At 41.0% G+C, this 16738-nt stretch overlaps 1 protein-coding gene across 1 annotated transcript in view; it reads right to left on the reverse strand.

Moving 5' to 3' along the window:
• Positions 1-16738, reverse strand: part of col4a4 (collagen, type IV, alpha 4) — a 111760-nt gene that overhangs the window by 77123 nt on the left and 17899 nt on the right. The window contains exon 4 of the mRNA XM_017683584.2: positions 7666-7737. Coding sequence (XP_017539073.1) covers positions 7666-7737 — 72 coding nt within the window. The remainder of the gene's footprint in view (positions 1-7665; positions 7738-16738) is intronic.

The raw sequence follows: 16738 nt of genomic DNA on the forward strand, positions 1-16738 counted from the left end.
CTATAGACTAACCTAATGCTCTTCCATACACACTATTCTTGTTCAGTGTTTGTCTGATGGCTCACAAACACTGATATTAGCCACTGCAAGAGATCTTGCAGGTCCTTAGATGTTACCATGGGGTTCTCTGCAACCTTCCAGAAAGTTTTACACCATCCTCTTAAGAGTGATTTTTGTTGGATGAGGGCTGCTCTGAAAGGTAAAAATGGTGTTGAACTTTGTCAATATGTACACTATCGGCCTGAGAGTGGATTGTCGAAATCTAAACTCTTTGTTCTGTAACTTCTTCCAGCCTAATGAGAATCAACAGCTGTTTTCTGACATCTTCAAAAATCTCCTCTGACCGAGGCGGAGCATGCATTCACAAATGTGTGGTCATATTTTGATTTTGATCAAAATATGATGTTTATAAATAGAGCAGGGCCACCCAAACTCACCTGCCTGCCAACTTATGAATTGAACCTTCGCACCCTAATTATGTCCTATAGTGAACTGATCATTATGGAGGTTTGCATACTTTTTCTCAATATATTGTTATAGATCACTCAGATGAACATTTTAAGGCAGATTTATATAGAAATTCACAGAAAGGGTTTACAAACTTTTTAGCACCTCTGTAAATCTGAGTAAATGTGCTTGGTTACTCTGGCAGCTCTGGCCGTAATCTGGGTGATGACCCATACTTTAAGAAATGCTGCTCTACATAACTGTGTATATATGTGCACGCACGTTTTTCTAGGCACCTGCGTTCCTGCTCTTAACTGTGCTCTGCACTATAATTGGGCTGCAGCACTTTAACAAGGCCATCATAAATATGTCACTCTAACCGTAAAGGATATCATTAAAGCTGAACGACCTTCTGCAAGGGCATACACATACACACACGAATATGTACACACAAACACTTACTCATTACACTTTCTGATTCACCTTCTCCCTAAGCATTTCTTCTCAAAAAACAACGCTGTTGTCAGGGACTCAAAGATTCTCAATTTAAAATATAACTAAAAAAAATATAATAATAAAATGCTGACTACTGTTCTAAAGCATCCTTGGTAATTCAAATCTAGAAGAAATGACACCTGGGAGGAAAAACATACGTACATCAAGCATTTTTCTTTCTATTTAGGGATCAAAGCGGTTGAGTGATATGTCACTAAATGGGCAAATAAATGATGCTGCTGAAGCACCTCTGAGATGTTGAAGGCACACCTGGTGCAACCACGCCTCTACAGTTGCCAACATTCCTTCCTCAGCTGAAGTAAAGCAACCACTGAAGACTTATTATTTCATCTAACCCTTTCTCCTCATGTGAACCTATGTTAAGGACCTGTAGGAAGTAACAGTCTGCGCATGTTTGGGATGGTTGCACGAACGTTGCTGATGCACTGTGGAGAGGTTTGGTACATGCCTAAAGGGATAGCAGGTGGGAGCAGGCAGGAGCATGTTCACGGGTCACAAACTGGGTCAGTGTGCCAAAGTCTAGCAGACAGATTATCAGACAGAGTGTGTGTGGGTGTGTGTGTGTGTGTCTGTATGTCTGTCTGTGTGACGGCACACACACGCATATTTGCATGTGAATAGTGTGTATAAATGCACAAAGAGTGCATGTGAGTTTTGTTAGATATACACAAAACTCAAATACACACACTCTTGGACGTGCATGAGTTTGTGTATGTATGTGCATGCCAGGGTGTTGTGAATAAAGAGGATTAAAGCAAATCTACAAAAGATTGAAGATGTCCTATAACAGAAGTAGATCTTGCTCCATGCTGCAAGCACACACACACACACACACACACACACACACACACACACACACACACAAAGTGTCCTGAGCAAGCTGTCCAATCTTCAAGAACATATTGCAAGCACACAGCCAAAAACATTAAGTTGCCAATTTTTTTAAGTACATTATTAAGTGCTCCTTTTATCATGAACACCCACCATCTGTATGGAAAGAGACCAACGCTGACCGATTATTCGGGTGGTGGACAGTGTTGGGGTAATTGCTCACAGACATGAAAATGCATGAGCAGTGAAAAAGGTGACATGCTCAAGAATCAATCCCTTGTAGTAGGGTATGGCACCGGGGGTATTGCTGGTATAATTTTAACATTAATATGCACTTTGTTCAACAGCTATGCAAGGACAAGCCAAGTCCAAAAACAGTGCTGTGTTTAGGTATTTTGCCATACTTATTAAGAAATCTGCTGCTTCACATACCAAAGGCCAAAGGTATCAATGTGTAGTTTGGTAGACATTTCCTTTTCACAGCCCTCACTACGATTATAAATGGACATAAATACAGACCACTCTAAAAATGTTGGGTCCTACTGGCTTCATAAGAAGCTTGGACATGGATGACAGAGTGGTAGCTAACTGTCTTGGTTGCAAACAATGATTAACATATATTAACCTTTATATATGCCTTTATATATGCATATTAACTTCACTATTTGAAAGCTATAGAGCAGTAACTCAGAAATTTGAAAATGAAATCTCACAAAACGTGGCTTGGTTTTCATGTTTAAAGAGTTACCTCAGTTCTGATTGGCTAATAAAAATGAAACACTATATTTCTGGGTTGCCCAAACAATGACTGAACCTCTGCTGAGCTGTATATGAGATAGAAGGAGATAGAAGGGAATCTTTGTCAGATTTCCCTGCTGGCAGCAGACCACTCTCCTGTTTCCAAAAACTCACTTCAAATTTCAACTACAATTTCACATCAATGGCATATTCATCATTCAGATAGTGGATTTCACCGAAAGGCAACAAGCTTGCATGTATGATGTATTACTAGTGAAAAGGAAAACCCAGGAGCCACTTCCAGTAATTTATTTAGAAACGGCTTCTCACAGTTACACAATTTAAAGGGCATGGGACTACACTTGCCTATACTGCGGACAAGACTTTCAGACATGTTGAGCAAAATTATGAATGGCTGATGTCTGATAACCCAGGAACTATCAGGTAAGCCAGCTGTCTTGCGAAATAAACAACAAAGCATTTAAAAATAAAATGTAAAGCTTTCAGAGTTGTTCCTGAATGACAATTTAGACTGAGACTCTCTCTTTGGATGAGACCAATGACTGTAGTGTCATCTGCATACTTCAAGAGTTTGACTGAGGGGTCCATGGAGGTACAGTCATTTGTGTACAGTGAGAAGAGCAATGGTGAGAGTAGACAACCCTGTGGAGTACCCGTACTGACGATCTGGGTGTTAGAGGTCAACTATCCCAACCTCACCCGCTGCTCCCTGTCAGTGAGGAAGTTGGCAGTGAGGGTTTACTACAGTGCATTACACCAGTAAGGGAAAAGGTTACATGACAGACATGCTTCTGTGTCTAACATGTAAACAAACTGATAAATGGTCAAACTGGGGGCTCACCTGTCATGCCTCAGGACAGATATTACTATGTACTGCATGGATGAGGGAAATGGGATTGCTGAGGGTGAAGCAGCACCAATGATTTCAGAATTGTAACTGCTAAAAATATGAATATAAATAAAGCATTCTAATAATTTTACTATTCTAATTACATAATAATTTGAGTGCAGTACAGAACCATGTGTGTCTGTTTTGTACTTTTATGTAACCCGTTTATAAGCGCTTTGCTACTTTGAGGACGTGTTGCTCAAACACTCACAGATGGAGGTTCAAAGAGAAAAAGTCTAGGCAGAGACAGAAGCCAGTCCTAGTCTGGTGGCCTAATATTGTTTTTAAACTTTAAACTTTAAAGCCAACTAACATAATTATGAAGTTTTTCCCACCATTATATCTCCCGCTCAGCGTCCATTTCAGCGTTAAACATCAGTGTGTGTCTGTGGACGTGACACAATAGGTTACCGCGCCACATATAAAAAATCTGACTGGTTGCTGTTCAACTCTGCATTTTGTCCAGAAGTGCGGAGCAGAGCATGTGTCAGTGGTTTCATGTATCAGTTCTATGTATATGTCATTCTCTCTCATCTAATTATACCACTATATGACACGCTCAGTTCGATGTAAATAATAATAAAAAAAGGCCAATTGTACTGCATGACGTCACTGGTCACAACACATATAAGCTGCTTTAAATTTCAGCATCCCAAACTTATAATACGTTGTGTCCCTGGAATAATGATCATGCATTGTGAAATGCTATTTGCAGAAACAATTCCATGTAAAAACCTGTGTGCTGTCAACTAATGTGCTAAGTTTATGGCAAGAACTGACATACAAGTATTACATTAATATTGGATAATGGGCATCAGAATTCCAGACCAGGGTGGCAGGTGGGCTCTGGAATTGCCTATCCGCTGTGCAGAAGGCAGACGTCATTTCAGCCCTAGCATCCTTACATTCACTGCACTTTCTGCACCCCCAAGAATTCAGCGACTCCAGCAGCCCTGTTCTCTGTGTTTCACTTGTCCCATTCTCTGAGACAGTCTGGCAAGGGTGTTGGCACAGGTTTGCTTTTGCCAAGAAAGTGGTAATTCACTCCACTTGCTTTTTCTCATCTTTCAGTTTCTTCGTTTGAGTACCATGCTGTCACTGTATCTTTCCTCACTAAATTTCACATCATTGCCCTTTATCGTCCTCGCTCTCCTCCGGGCAACTTCATTGATGAGTTGGATATTCTTCTGAGTCTCTTCCCCATCGAGGGAAACCCATTCTTAATTTTGGGTGACCTCAACCTGCCACTGGACACGCTGTAGTGATCCTGTCTGTTACCACTGCTATCATCCTTTGACTCCACCCTCAACCAGATTCCTCCGACGCACAGAGCAGGTAATGGTCTGGACCCTACCTCTTCACTGGATGTGATTGTAACTCCCCTTCACCTTGTCCTCTTGTTCTCAATCCCTTAAACTGTTTTTCTTCTCTTTCCACAGATGATGTCTTGCAACTGATCAAATCCAGTAATCCAACCACGGGCCCACTGCATCCCATCCCGTCTACTGCCCTTCATCACTTTTCTTATAAACAAGTCCTTGTCATCAGGTGAAGTTCCATCACCTTTCAAGACTGCAAGAGTACTTCCCATCCTGAAGAAGCCAACGCTTGACTGCTCCGATGTCAACAACTATAAACCGGTATCACTCTTTTCTTTCCTTTCAAAAATTCTTGAACGTGCAGTCTATGATCAACTGACTCTCTTCCTCACCCAGAACCAACTCCAGGACCCCAACCAGTCTGGCTTCAAATCAGCACACAACAGAAACAGCTTTTGACACGGTGTGTGGAAGTGATTCAAGTCCTATCTGGAGAGTTGCTCTTATCAGGTAACATGGAGAGGGTCCACATCCTCTCCATGCAGGCTCTCCACTGGTGTCCCACAAGGCTCAGTGCTGGGTCTCTACACCAGTTCTCTTGGTGAAGTAATATCCTCTCATGGCTTCTCTTATCACTGCTATGCTGATGACAACTTTCCCACCTTCTGACAAACAAGTGTCCAGTCACATCTCAGCATGTCTGACTGACATCTCTTCATGGACCACTTGATGCTCAATTCTAGCAAGACTGAGCTGATAATCATCCCTGCAACTACAGCTCATCATGATCTTGCAATCTCGTTTGAGAACTCTCTGATTGTTCCGTCTGAAGAGGCAAGAAGTCTTGGTGTTATTCAGTTATCGTTCTCAGCTGACATCGTTAACCTAACTCAGTCATGAAGATTTCTCCTGTACACCATCCAGAGGATCCGACCCTTTCTCACTCGAGGGGCCAACCAGGTTCTAGTTCTGTCTCTTGTCATCTCAAGGCTTGATTACTGCAACTTGTTCTTGGCTGGTCTTCCCATGCAGGCCATCAAGCCTCTGCAACTCATCCAGAATGCAGGAACACGGCTTGTCTTTAATCTTCCTAAAGTTCAGTCACGTCACTCCACTGCTGCGCTCCCTTCACTGGCTTACTGTAGCCACACACATCAGATTTAAAACCCTTATGCTTGCCTACAAGGCCAAAAACAGACCAGCTCCTCCCCACCTGATGGTCAAAACTCGAACTGTACCATGAGCTCTTCAAACACAGCTCAGCTTGACCCGCATTCCATCAAGAAGTGTGTAAGACAAGCATCAAGACTCTTCTCTGTAATGGCACCCAGGTGGTGGAACAAACTCCCACTGGCTGTCAGAACAGCAGGGTCTCTTGTGGTCTTCAAAAGCAGACTGAAGACTTATCTCTTCACACAGCACTTAAACGAGCACCGAGTTAAGTAACTAATTGTAATGTAGTGTACTGCACTTATTGAAAAGTATTGTATTGCACTGCACTGTGTTTAACTCTGTTCCTTTTCTCTAGGTATCAATGGGAACTTCTGTTTCTAGCAGTATCTGAGCTCCGGACTGGCTTTCTCTCCAACCTATCTGTAACTAGTAAAGATACTTTCTCCAGATAGACAAAGCACTTTTTGTAAATCGCTCTGGATAAAACAAAAGGCTTGGTTCATTGGTATCACTAAAATCAAGGGTGGCTTTACACGTTAAAACTTTCAGGCATGTTGTGAGATGCATGCAACTTATTTTCAATGTAACACTGCAATTCAATTCAATTACTAGTTGGCTAGCTTAGCGCAGCTTATGCATACTGCATATATAATGTTGGCTACATAAAGTAATCTGCAACATGTCACTTACATGTCCAAACTCGTAGAATTTTTATTTTTTTTGTAAGTAACGAGTAACAGGTAACGGATGATATGAAAAACTACCAACCTTGTTTAAAGATAATCAGGAGGATCTCAACGCTGTCATCCAACACACCGTCTATTTTTTTTCTTTCTTTTCATTTTTTAACCAGTGTTGTGACTGACTGCTCCACTGAACTTATTTCGCAAAGCTGAGATGTTTGCAACTGTTGAGCTTGAGTTCCAAATTATTTGCAGGATGCTTTGCACTATGTAACCAGAATGGAATTTATCTTCATGTAAATTTCAAGCAGCTAAATTTGCATGCAGGTTTCACTGTGTAAAGCCAGTCTCTGAACATACAATGAATGCATCATGCCATTTGCAGTTATCTGACTGACTCCTTCACTGAGTAAACTTCAAGACACATCATTTAACTATGGCATTCTGAGGTCTTGATAAGGCTTCAATTTACTGTAGTAATGGTAAAATGCTGAGTTGCCTGCTGTGATGCAAAAGAAATTGAGTCAGAACACATCAGAACCAAATGTGGATGCCAGTGTGTGCATTTTCATTTTAAACTATTGGACAGAAATGGATCCCTATACCCTCACTAGTATTGCACGATACATAGGTGAACACTGTTTACTAAACAGTGGAAAAATATACATGAATCATAAGTGAATTTGGATACCTTCTCATCAATAACCTGCATAAAACAAACCAACCATTAGCTCCATTAGCTGCAGACATGGGCATAATGAGCAAAAAAGTGGGCAAAAAAGTGCATGAGACCGTGAAAAATATAGCTATATATATATATATTCAGCTGATGTAGTCATCTACACTATAGACTAGATATTATGAGTGCACTGTGGGGATTTTATAGTGCCCTCAAAAGCACTCTAGAATTCAGTTTTACACAATGTGATTAAGGGAAGCTTTGTAGCAATGCAACTGGAATGTAGCAATCCATCAATCATCATAATGTCAAGGCATAATGTATACATAATAATAAAATTACAGGGTCATAATGACACGATTTACTTACCCTGGCTCCTTTAACTGCCAAACAAGGGCACACGCTGCAGTCTCGTCCACCACACTCCTCTGTCTGACCACCCTAAAAACAAACACACAAACACTGATCATCAGTTCCTCATGAAACAATAAATAAAAGGAATATTCTGATAACAGAGTATGCAGATAGCTAGCTGCTCCATTATAAACATTTCTCATTTATTACAACATGGACACACAAATGCAACATCTCATTTATTGCTTTCTCTTTTTTTGATCCTATCAGGCATATGTTTTGTTCACTTGTGCGTGACAGTGTAACTGGAAATTCTTAGGTGTAACCCCAGACCCCATCCATCTGCTATGTCTAGTTGACAGCCTGCTACCATACCTGCACCATCTTGCAGTCAACCTGACTAGACATTGGACATGATGTTCTCTGACCTGCGACCACGCACGTGAGCTTTCAGGTAGGGCCTGAGGAATGTCAACATGTAGAGATAGTGAAAGGAGATGGTAGAAGAAAAAATAGAGTAGAGAGAGAGAGACTAAAAAAATTGAAGGAGAAAAAGGGTGAGAGACTGAAAACGAGACAGATAAACGGAATGGAAGGAGGTGGAGGGGGGTTGTTTTGTCTTTTAGAGGTAGATGGGTGTGTGCAGAGAGAGAAAGAGGCCTGCGTGAGATAAAGTGTGTAATCAGACGCCATTCTTCCACCTTCCATAAACACTTACTTTTGCACAAACGCACGAGCACAAAACAAACAGACATTTCTTCCTAGGGCTCAAACTGTCTTCAAATGTCAAAATGAATCTATTTTAATGGTCCACGACATATCTTTCGGAAGACGTTTCCTTAGCAGTGCTGCATAGGCGACTCCACGTATTGTGTATTCATAAAATAATTATTAATATAATAAAAACTGTCCACGTAATGTTGCTCACAGTCATCTCTAAACCTTCAAAATGTACTTTTTGATTCCATAAATATGTAACAGCTGTGCATTTCATAACAATTACAGTTGAAGAATGTAGTTTATAAGCAGCATTTGTTATAATGCTAATTTCTGTTAGCTGGCCAAGGGGTTTTTCAATACTGAGTTAGCATCAAGCTAACGGGTTTGACACCACACCAGTACTTGCCAACACATGGCTTCATATGGATAGTCTACACATGTGGCTACAAACAGATCTGAAGCTTGGACCAGACATCCCGGTCACGTTACGTAGCTGGCGCATGGAATGCTGGTCCTACCTAATCTGGTAAGGCAGCAATAAATAGTGGTAGAGAGCAGAAACAGCGCCTTTCTTACCATTTTAGTTACACTTTTTGGTGAACTCTTGTCAGTGAACGGTCGAGTGATGAAGCTTTTAAAGATGCCTTTAACAGTTGGTACAAGCTTAGTAACCGTCCTACAGCTTTGGACAGCTAGCTAGCTGGGACACGCTTCTTTATGTTCGGTTAGGTTTGGGGTCAGGGTTAGAGCCTGCTAGCTAGCTAGCTAGCAATACAGAAAAGCTGGAAAAATATTGGGACTGCATCTAAGTCTCACGATTGGCCCCTCCCAGTCCTGTCCATGTGTTTGTGTTTTGGTTTAGCCCATGTGCATTTGGTTTGGTTTTTCTAGTCCCGCCCCCTCGTTTCGTGACCCCGCCCTGATTGCTTTCACCTGTCCCTCGTTTTCCCTTTGTTACTAAAGGCCTTTGTTTGCACTTTGTCTTTGCTGGTCTTTGTCCTTGTTTGATGTATCGGTCTGTGTTGGATGTATTGGTCTTTGTTTGATGTATTGGTCTTTGTTTGATGGTGGTCTGTGTTTGATGTTTGCTTTGTTTCTCTGTGTTTATTCTGGTTTTGTCATGTCACCATATTGGCTCAATGACCTTGGACTGTTCTGACCACGACCCTGGATTTGCCCTCAATAAAGGTCGCTTACCTCCACACATGCGTCCGCTACCTCGCTCCGCGTTACACTAGGTTAAAAACTGCCCTTTTAGAGTCTTGCAAGCTGTCCCTTTGGGATCAATAAAGTATCCATATATCTATCTAGAGCTTCAGCTGCATGCTACTGCCGCGACGCTATAAACCACATCATCATACAGCAGTCCGCGTTATGCTCATGTTAGGAATCTAAGCTGGAATTCTCTATAACCAAAATGAAAAGGGTTTTCAAATTATTGCCTCTTTCGGGCCCTGTGGTAAATAAATACGCTTTGTCCTGTGTGAATTTTTCTCTCGGATGTCACTGAATCCTCTCAATGACAAGGTCGATGAGGATTCATAATACTTATATTGCTACATAAAGCCTAATGCTACTGTGCATCATCTTCACATCATGAAGGCATGCTATGGTGAGGCTTACTGAAGCAGACCTTACTGAAATGTCCTGAAATAGCGCATATTCATAGGTAGCTCCAGGACTATAACTATATAGTATAAAAACTCTAGGAAGGATATTTATTTAGCACCTGGCTCCAGGTAATCATGCAGAGCTTGTTAAAGTAAGAGACAGAAGGGAAAGATCTATCATATTTCAGTGAGTAGCAGATGAAGAACAGATAAAAGCTTTGAAACTTAACAGGGAAGATGTTTCTTTTTTCTGGCTTCTTTTATCTGATCTCATTATGTACATAGAAATAGACTAACACTGGCAAAGCGTTGCTGGTTTGCACATTTATTTTGTTGTTAGGTGGCTCCTAGTCTAATGTTGTCCATTAACATTTACCAATATTCATATCTGGACTCTTTATTGATCTCATCAACGGTTCGATGCAGCGATATGTGAGACAAAAAAGTCCATAGAACAAAAAGTATCAGCTTTAGAACTTTTTTGATTACCACACATTTTTGATGATCACATTATCACATGATCAGTGTAGTGAAGTGAAGACAGTGTAGCTTGTTAAACTGGTGAAACTAACTTGTGCGACTAAAATACTGCCTGGCAGATTGATCGGCAACTGGATCAGTGCAGTGCATGATGTTTTTTGTTGCTTGTTTTTTTGTTTTTGGCTGACCGGCGTGTCACGATGACAAAGATAAAATCTCACAGGAGCAAGCTCTCAATAAAACTCTGACAGGTGTCTTCATGGAAAACACTAGTTTCTAACAAAATAACGTTGCACTATAAAGTGCAATGGTGGCATTACGCCATATGAGGGTGCTGTAGTCACCGACTAATAGACGAATTGGGAAAAATATTCTTAAAGCAAACACCAAAAATCACAACTTTCTCTTTATCCCAAGCATAGCTGATCGGCCAACACATGCTTGGTGTTTAAAGTGTGAATTTTTAGCTTTAAACTGGAGCGATAAGGTTAAAATGGCTTGTAGGCAGCTTATGTTAGAGCTTTAATCAGGCATTTATCGTGAACCTAAATAGAGCATTAATTTATTATTATTATTATTATTATTATTATTATTATTATTATTTGTCCAAGACTGAATCACATCACCACATCAGAGTCCAAAACTGACACAAGTTACACAAGTTCGATCTGAACCAGCCCAAAATCTGAACCCATATACTTGTATATCTCTCTCTCTGACTCCGTCTCTCTCTGACTCCGTCTCTCTCTGTCTCCGTCTCTCTCTGACTCCGTCTCTCTCTGACTCCGTCTCTCTCTGTCTCCGTCTCTCTCTGACTCCGTCTCTCTCTGACTCCGTCTCTCTCTGTCTCCGTCTCTCTCTGACTCCGTCTCTCTGACTCCGTCTCTCTCTGACTCCGTCTCTCTCTGTCTCCGTCTCTCTCTGACTCCGTCTCTCTGTCTCCGTCTCTCTCTGACTCCGTCTCTCTCTGTCTCCGTCTCTCTCTGTCTCCGTCTCTCTGTCTCCGTCTCTCTCTGTCTCCGTCTCTCTCTGACTCCGTCTCTCTCTGTCTCCGTCTCTCTCTGACTCCGTCTCTCTCTGTCTCCGTCTCTCTCTGACTCCGTCTCTCTCTGACTCCGTCTCTCTCTGTCTCCGTCTCTCTCTGACTCCGTCTCTCTGTCTCCGTCTCTCTGTCTCCGTCTCTCTCTGACTCCGTCTCTCTCTGTCTCCGTCTCTCTCTGTCTCCGTCTCTCTGACTCCGTCTCTCTCTGTCTCCGTCTCTCTCTGTCTCCGTCTCTCTCTGACTCCGTCTCTCTCTGTCTCCGTCTCTCTCTGTCTCCGTCTCTCTCTGACTCCGTCTCTCTCTGTCTCCGTCTCTCTCTGACTCCGTCTCTCTCTGTCTCCGTCTCTCTCTGACTCCGTCTCTCTCTGTCTCCGTCTCTCTCTGTCTCCGTCTCTCTCTGACTCCGTCTCTCTCTGACTCCGTCTCTCTCTGTCTCCGTCTCTCTCTGTCTCCGTCTCTCTCTGACTCCGTCTCTCTCTGTCTCCGTCTCTCTCTGACTCCGTCTCTCTCTGACTCCGTCTCTCTCTGTCTCACTCTCTAATAACTAGCTTAAGAATAAAATGATTGCCTTAAAGGAATGTGTGCATATGTGCTTATTTACATTTGAACAATGTTTTTAAAAAGCTATACTTTATTTGCGACATTATAAAATATAGTCTACTGATCAGGCAAGTTGGGTAAAAACCGCTATTCAAAATTAAATCTATAGAATGATTTACAAGTAGCATATACAAATGTACACACACTACACGGTATAATATAAATTTGTGATATGAAAGTAAACATAAATCCTCCCTGCTCTGTTACTTAATACACAAATGATCCCCCCTTAAACACACAGCACAACTATAATCATTACACAGCTATGTGTAACCAGAGAATGCCGGCCTGATGGATGGGTGTGTGCTAATACAGAAAACAGGGCTCAGTATAACCCTTTCAGGCAAATCCTTATCTGTTTTCAGTACTCAGTACTATATTCAAGACATTTATGCACACACATTTTGAACATAGGTATGCTATGGCTTGGAAAAACTTTGTCAGTATAAACAGACCGTACTTGCCCTGTTACCTATTCTTTCCATGCTTGACTTGCAAGTGTTGATAATTCATGCTGTAGTCAAGACCATTAGAGATATTAGAGACAATTTTATCAGCTCAAGTTCAGGAAAATGCCTCCAAACTTATTGGATGGTGCTTCATTCTTCAGCAAGACAATGGGCCTCATTTACTAACCGTGTATAAAGTAGTAGTTTATTCTTAAAACCCACTTCTGGCATTCACCAGTCAAAGGCACCGAGATGCAGTTGGTTTAAGAACATATCATGAATCTGACAAAGGAATTTTCTCAAGAACACATTTAAGTTTTACAAAGTCAAAATGGAAAATTCTTGATTGACCTGATTTAAATCCCATCACGCATGCCTGTAGGGTGCTGAAGAAAAAACGTAAGGGGACAAAACAAGCAAGAGCCGAAGATGGCTGCAGTACAAGCCAGGCAGAGCATCAGCGGAGGATACTCAACACCTGGTGTCTAGGAGTCACAAACCTCTAGCCGTCATTGCACGCAAACGATACGCTAAACTTGACTAATGTTCTTACCGCTTCTTTGTCCCAACACATTATGATGTCTTGAAATGGGAAAGGGGAGTTACAGTAAAACTAAACTGTAATTTGAGGTTTTCACATGCTCAAATTTTTGTAATGCTGCAACATTTGAAGACCAAGGAGCTGAAAATAACAGCCTTTACTAAAGTCTACCAATGTGCACTTTAACCACATGAATTGCTTGAGGACAAAGCTGTAGAGTACAGAAGCAAATAAAAAGAAATGATGATTTGTCCCGAACATTATGAAGTTTAAAACATAGCATTATACGTATTATTTTCATGAAAATCACTAATCATTGCGGATTTATCAAAAACACATTTTATTTAGTTTTTTTTTTTTTTAAGCACTTTATTTATAGATTTTCATTTGAAAGACAAGGTAAGAAAAAACAATACCTTTACAAATTGAAGACTTAAACTAACAGGCAAGGCATAACTTGAGAGAGAAATAGGGGGAAGCTGTGAATTGGGCGCAAGTTCCATAGTAGCCCATATTGGACCTTGGTTATGTTCACACACAGAGATCCAGTAGTTCAGCTTAGAGATGTCAGCAGCCCAGTGGTAGAATAGAAAATTAGGCAAGCCCAGCCCCCCTTTGCATCTGGGCATCTCTAAGTAATATCTTTCTTTTAATATTCTCCAGATAAACGTAGTGATGCAGCTATTTAGAGTGTTGAACCAGGACTTGGTTAACAGAATCGGGATCATCTGAAATAGATAGAAGAATCGTGGCAGTACTGTCATTTTAATTATGTCTACTTGGCCCGCCAATGTAATGGGAAGCCGTGACCATCTGCTTAGTGCGCTCTAAAAGTGCTTTAAAATTGCGATCATAAAGGTCTTTGTGTAGTTGTGTGACATTAATACCCAAATAGGTGAAAAAGTGGCGTTCTAATTTAAAAGGGAATTCACTATAGTCAATGGGTGCTGCCTGTTGATTTATGGGGAAAAGTAAACTCTTTGAAAAATGTCATTTGTAGCCTGAGAGTCTTTCAAATAGTTGCAATATATCTATGAGCTTGGGAATGGATTCTTATATAAACGATAAAAGATCATCTGCCTACTGCGATACCTTATGCGTTGTTCGGTTCCTATTGACACCTGCTATGTTCTGTTGGTTTCTCAGTGCTAGTTGGTTTTTTAATCAAGCAATCAAGTTAAACTGTCACTCCCTTGACATAATTTGCCAGTGTTACTACGGATGAAACTAGGAAAAAGGGACTAATAGAAACTCTTAATGTACTTCTTTATAACTGCAATTTCAAGTTGAGACCCTATGATGAACATTTTTCAAACAAACCTCAACCACTCCAAGCCCTCTAGGCTTACAACCACACTATTCAAGCAAATTCATGCTGCACCAAATTCCTGTTTTGTAAACACAGAACATGAACTTATGTGTTGAGAAACAATGAGAAACGCTTAGTAACGTGAACATTTTTAAAAAATGAACCCAAAAGTGATAAGCGTAGAGTATATGACAAGCAGTGACATAGGAATGCATTTTTACACACGGACAGACAAACAGACGCAAACAAGCAGTTCTGTGATTATAGCGGTAATTGCTGCTATGCAGTCTGAAACGCAAAATGCTCTATGCCAAAGTCAACACATGGAGGATAAAGATGATGAGAGAGAAAGAGCCGAGGTGTCTGCCGCTCTGATCCTGCAGAATACACTCACTCCTATACACACATTACCATGCAAGGGTGTCTCTGAGAAAGACAGTAACATTGTAATTATGATATTCTTCGTATGTTTTCATATAAACCTTGGAATAATGGTGATAAAATTACTGAAATTCATCGTCATGCTGCACATGCACAAGCACATATTCACAGACAGACACAAACACTAATTGTGTCTGGCAGCTGTTTCAAAGGGAATAGTGGTTTACATGAGCTCTAATGCTTTCAGTGCATGCAATGACATCATGAGGGTTTGATGGAGCATGCTGATTGGCTGAGAAGCATGCAGGCTTTGCTCTTTGCCAGACTGATATGAGAGATTTGAGTGTTCAGGTACTGGGTTCGACGCATGACTGAAACACCGGCTTCCCCTATTCCACACCTCCTTCACTCCTTTTATCTCCCTTTCTCTCCTTCAGTATTATGAAAATTAAAGCAGTGACAGAATTATTTTTCTTTTTTAAAGCCCTTCAGCTGCACATCCTGTCAGCATTTCAAAATCAGACTCATGCTGTCAGTCCATGTGTCTGTTAAGCGCAATACAATGCTTAATTATAAACATCAAACAAACACCAATGCTGAAGAAGTGATTTTAAAAAAGAATGATGTGAGTTTTGGGTTTTAAACATCTACATTTATTTGATGTTCCAGTGAAGCATTCCTCGATTACTTCCATATAATGCATGTAAACAATGTGAACATCTGGATTTACAGTGCAGTCTCAGTTACAAACCTACATGATTCTTCACGCCATTTTCCTTTCATTGTAACAAAACCAGTTTAAAAGGGCTTTAACAATAAAAATCTGCAAAAAGTGTTTACTGTATGTACAGTCGCTTAAGATGTTCTCTTGGAAATACCTGGATTTCTGCATGGAGTGCCAAGGGCCCCAAGATTATACAGTGTAAGATATTTCCAATCTAGCCATTTTTATCAGTGATTTCAATGCAGTCCTACCTCAGATCGTGATTATTCCATCTTGCCGCGTGATGACACAGCAGCGTGAAGGTATGAAAAACTTGGATCACCCAGTGATACAACACAAATGCTATTCAATTACCTCCAACCTTCAGCACTCTGGCAACATATCTCCAATTGTTTTCCTTTCTGCTAAAATCCTTATAACATTTACTAGAACAGTTGTATATGTCCCTCTCCACTTCATGAAAGAGTTCATCCACTTAAAGGTGGAAAGGCAAAGAGATTCAAGTTGTAGAAAATTGAAACTTTTTACATTCATCCAAAAGCTGCTCACAGCAGGTGTAGACAGCTTTTTGTAGTTATGATAAAAGTGTTTTCACTCATATGCGCTTAACATTAGCACAAGGTGAAAGAAAGAAGAGAAGAAATACGAAGAAATATGATTTTTTCTAGTTACAAGTTTCTACATTTGTCTATCAAACTATCCTGAGATCATATTACTTATTACTTCCTGGAAAACAAAAGAAAAAAAAAATACATATATAAAAATACTCTTTACTTCACTTTCCTCCCAGCCCATGTTGGGGATGGGGTGGATCTACTATACTTTGATGTTTACAGAAAGCATTGCAGATCGATGGAGGAACAGATTCCACTAAATATCAGCAAGTTCTGAAAGTAAATGTGACACAGCCAGTGAAGAAATCTAAGCTGAATAGATGCTGGCTCCAGGACAACGATCCAACACACACGGTGGCGTGGTGGGTAGCGCTGTCGCCTCACAGCAAGGAGGGCCTGGGTTCAATTCCCCGGCCGGGCGACCGGGGTCCTCTCTGTGTGGAGTCTGCATGTTCTCCCCGTGTCTGTGTGGGTTTCCTCCGGGTTCTCCGGTTTCCTCCCACAGTCCAAAAGACATGCAGTCAGGCCAATTGTGTAAAATGATCAATTTGTAAGTCGCTCTGGATAAGAGCGTCAGCCAAATGCCGGTAATGTAATGTAACCTCAAAAGCCACAATT

The sequence above is a fragment of the Pygocentrus nattereri genome, chromosome 17, assembly GCF_015220715.1.
Source record: "Pygocentrus nattereri isolate fPygNat1 chromosome 17, fPygNat1.pri, whole genome shotgun sequence".
In the NCBI taxonomy this organism is placed as follows: Eukaryota; Metazoa; Chordata; class Actinopteri; order Characiformes; family Serrasalmidae; genus Pygocentrus; species Pygocentrus nattereri.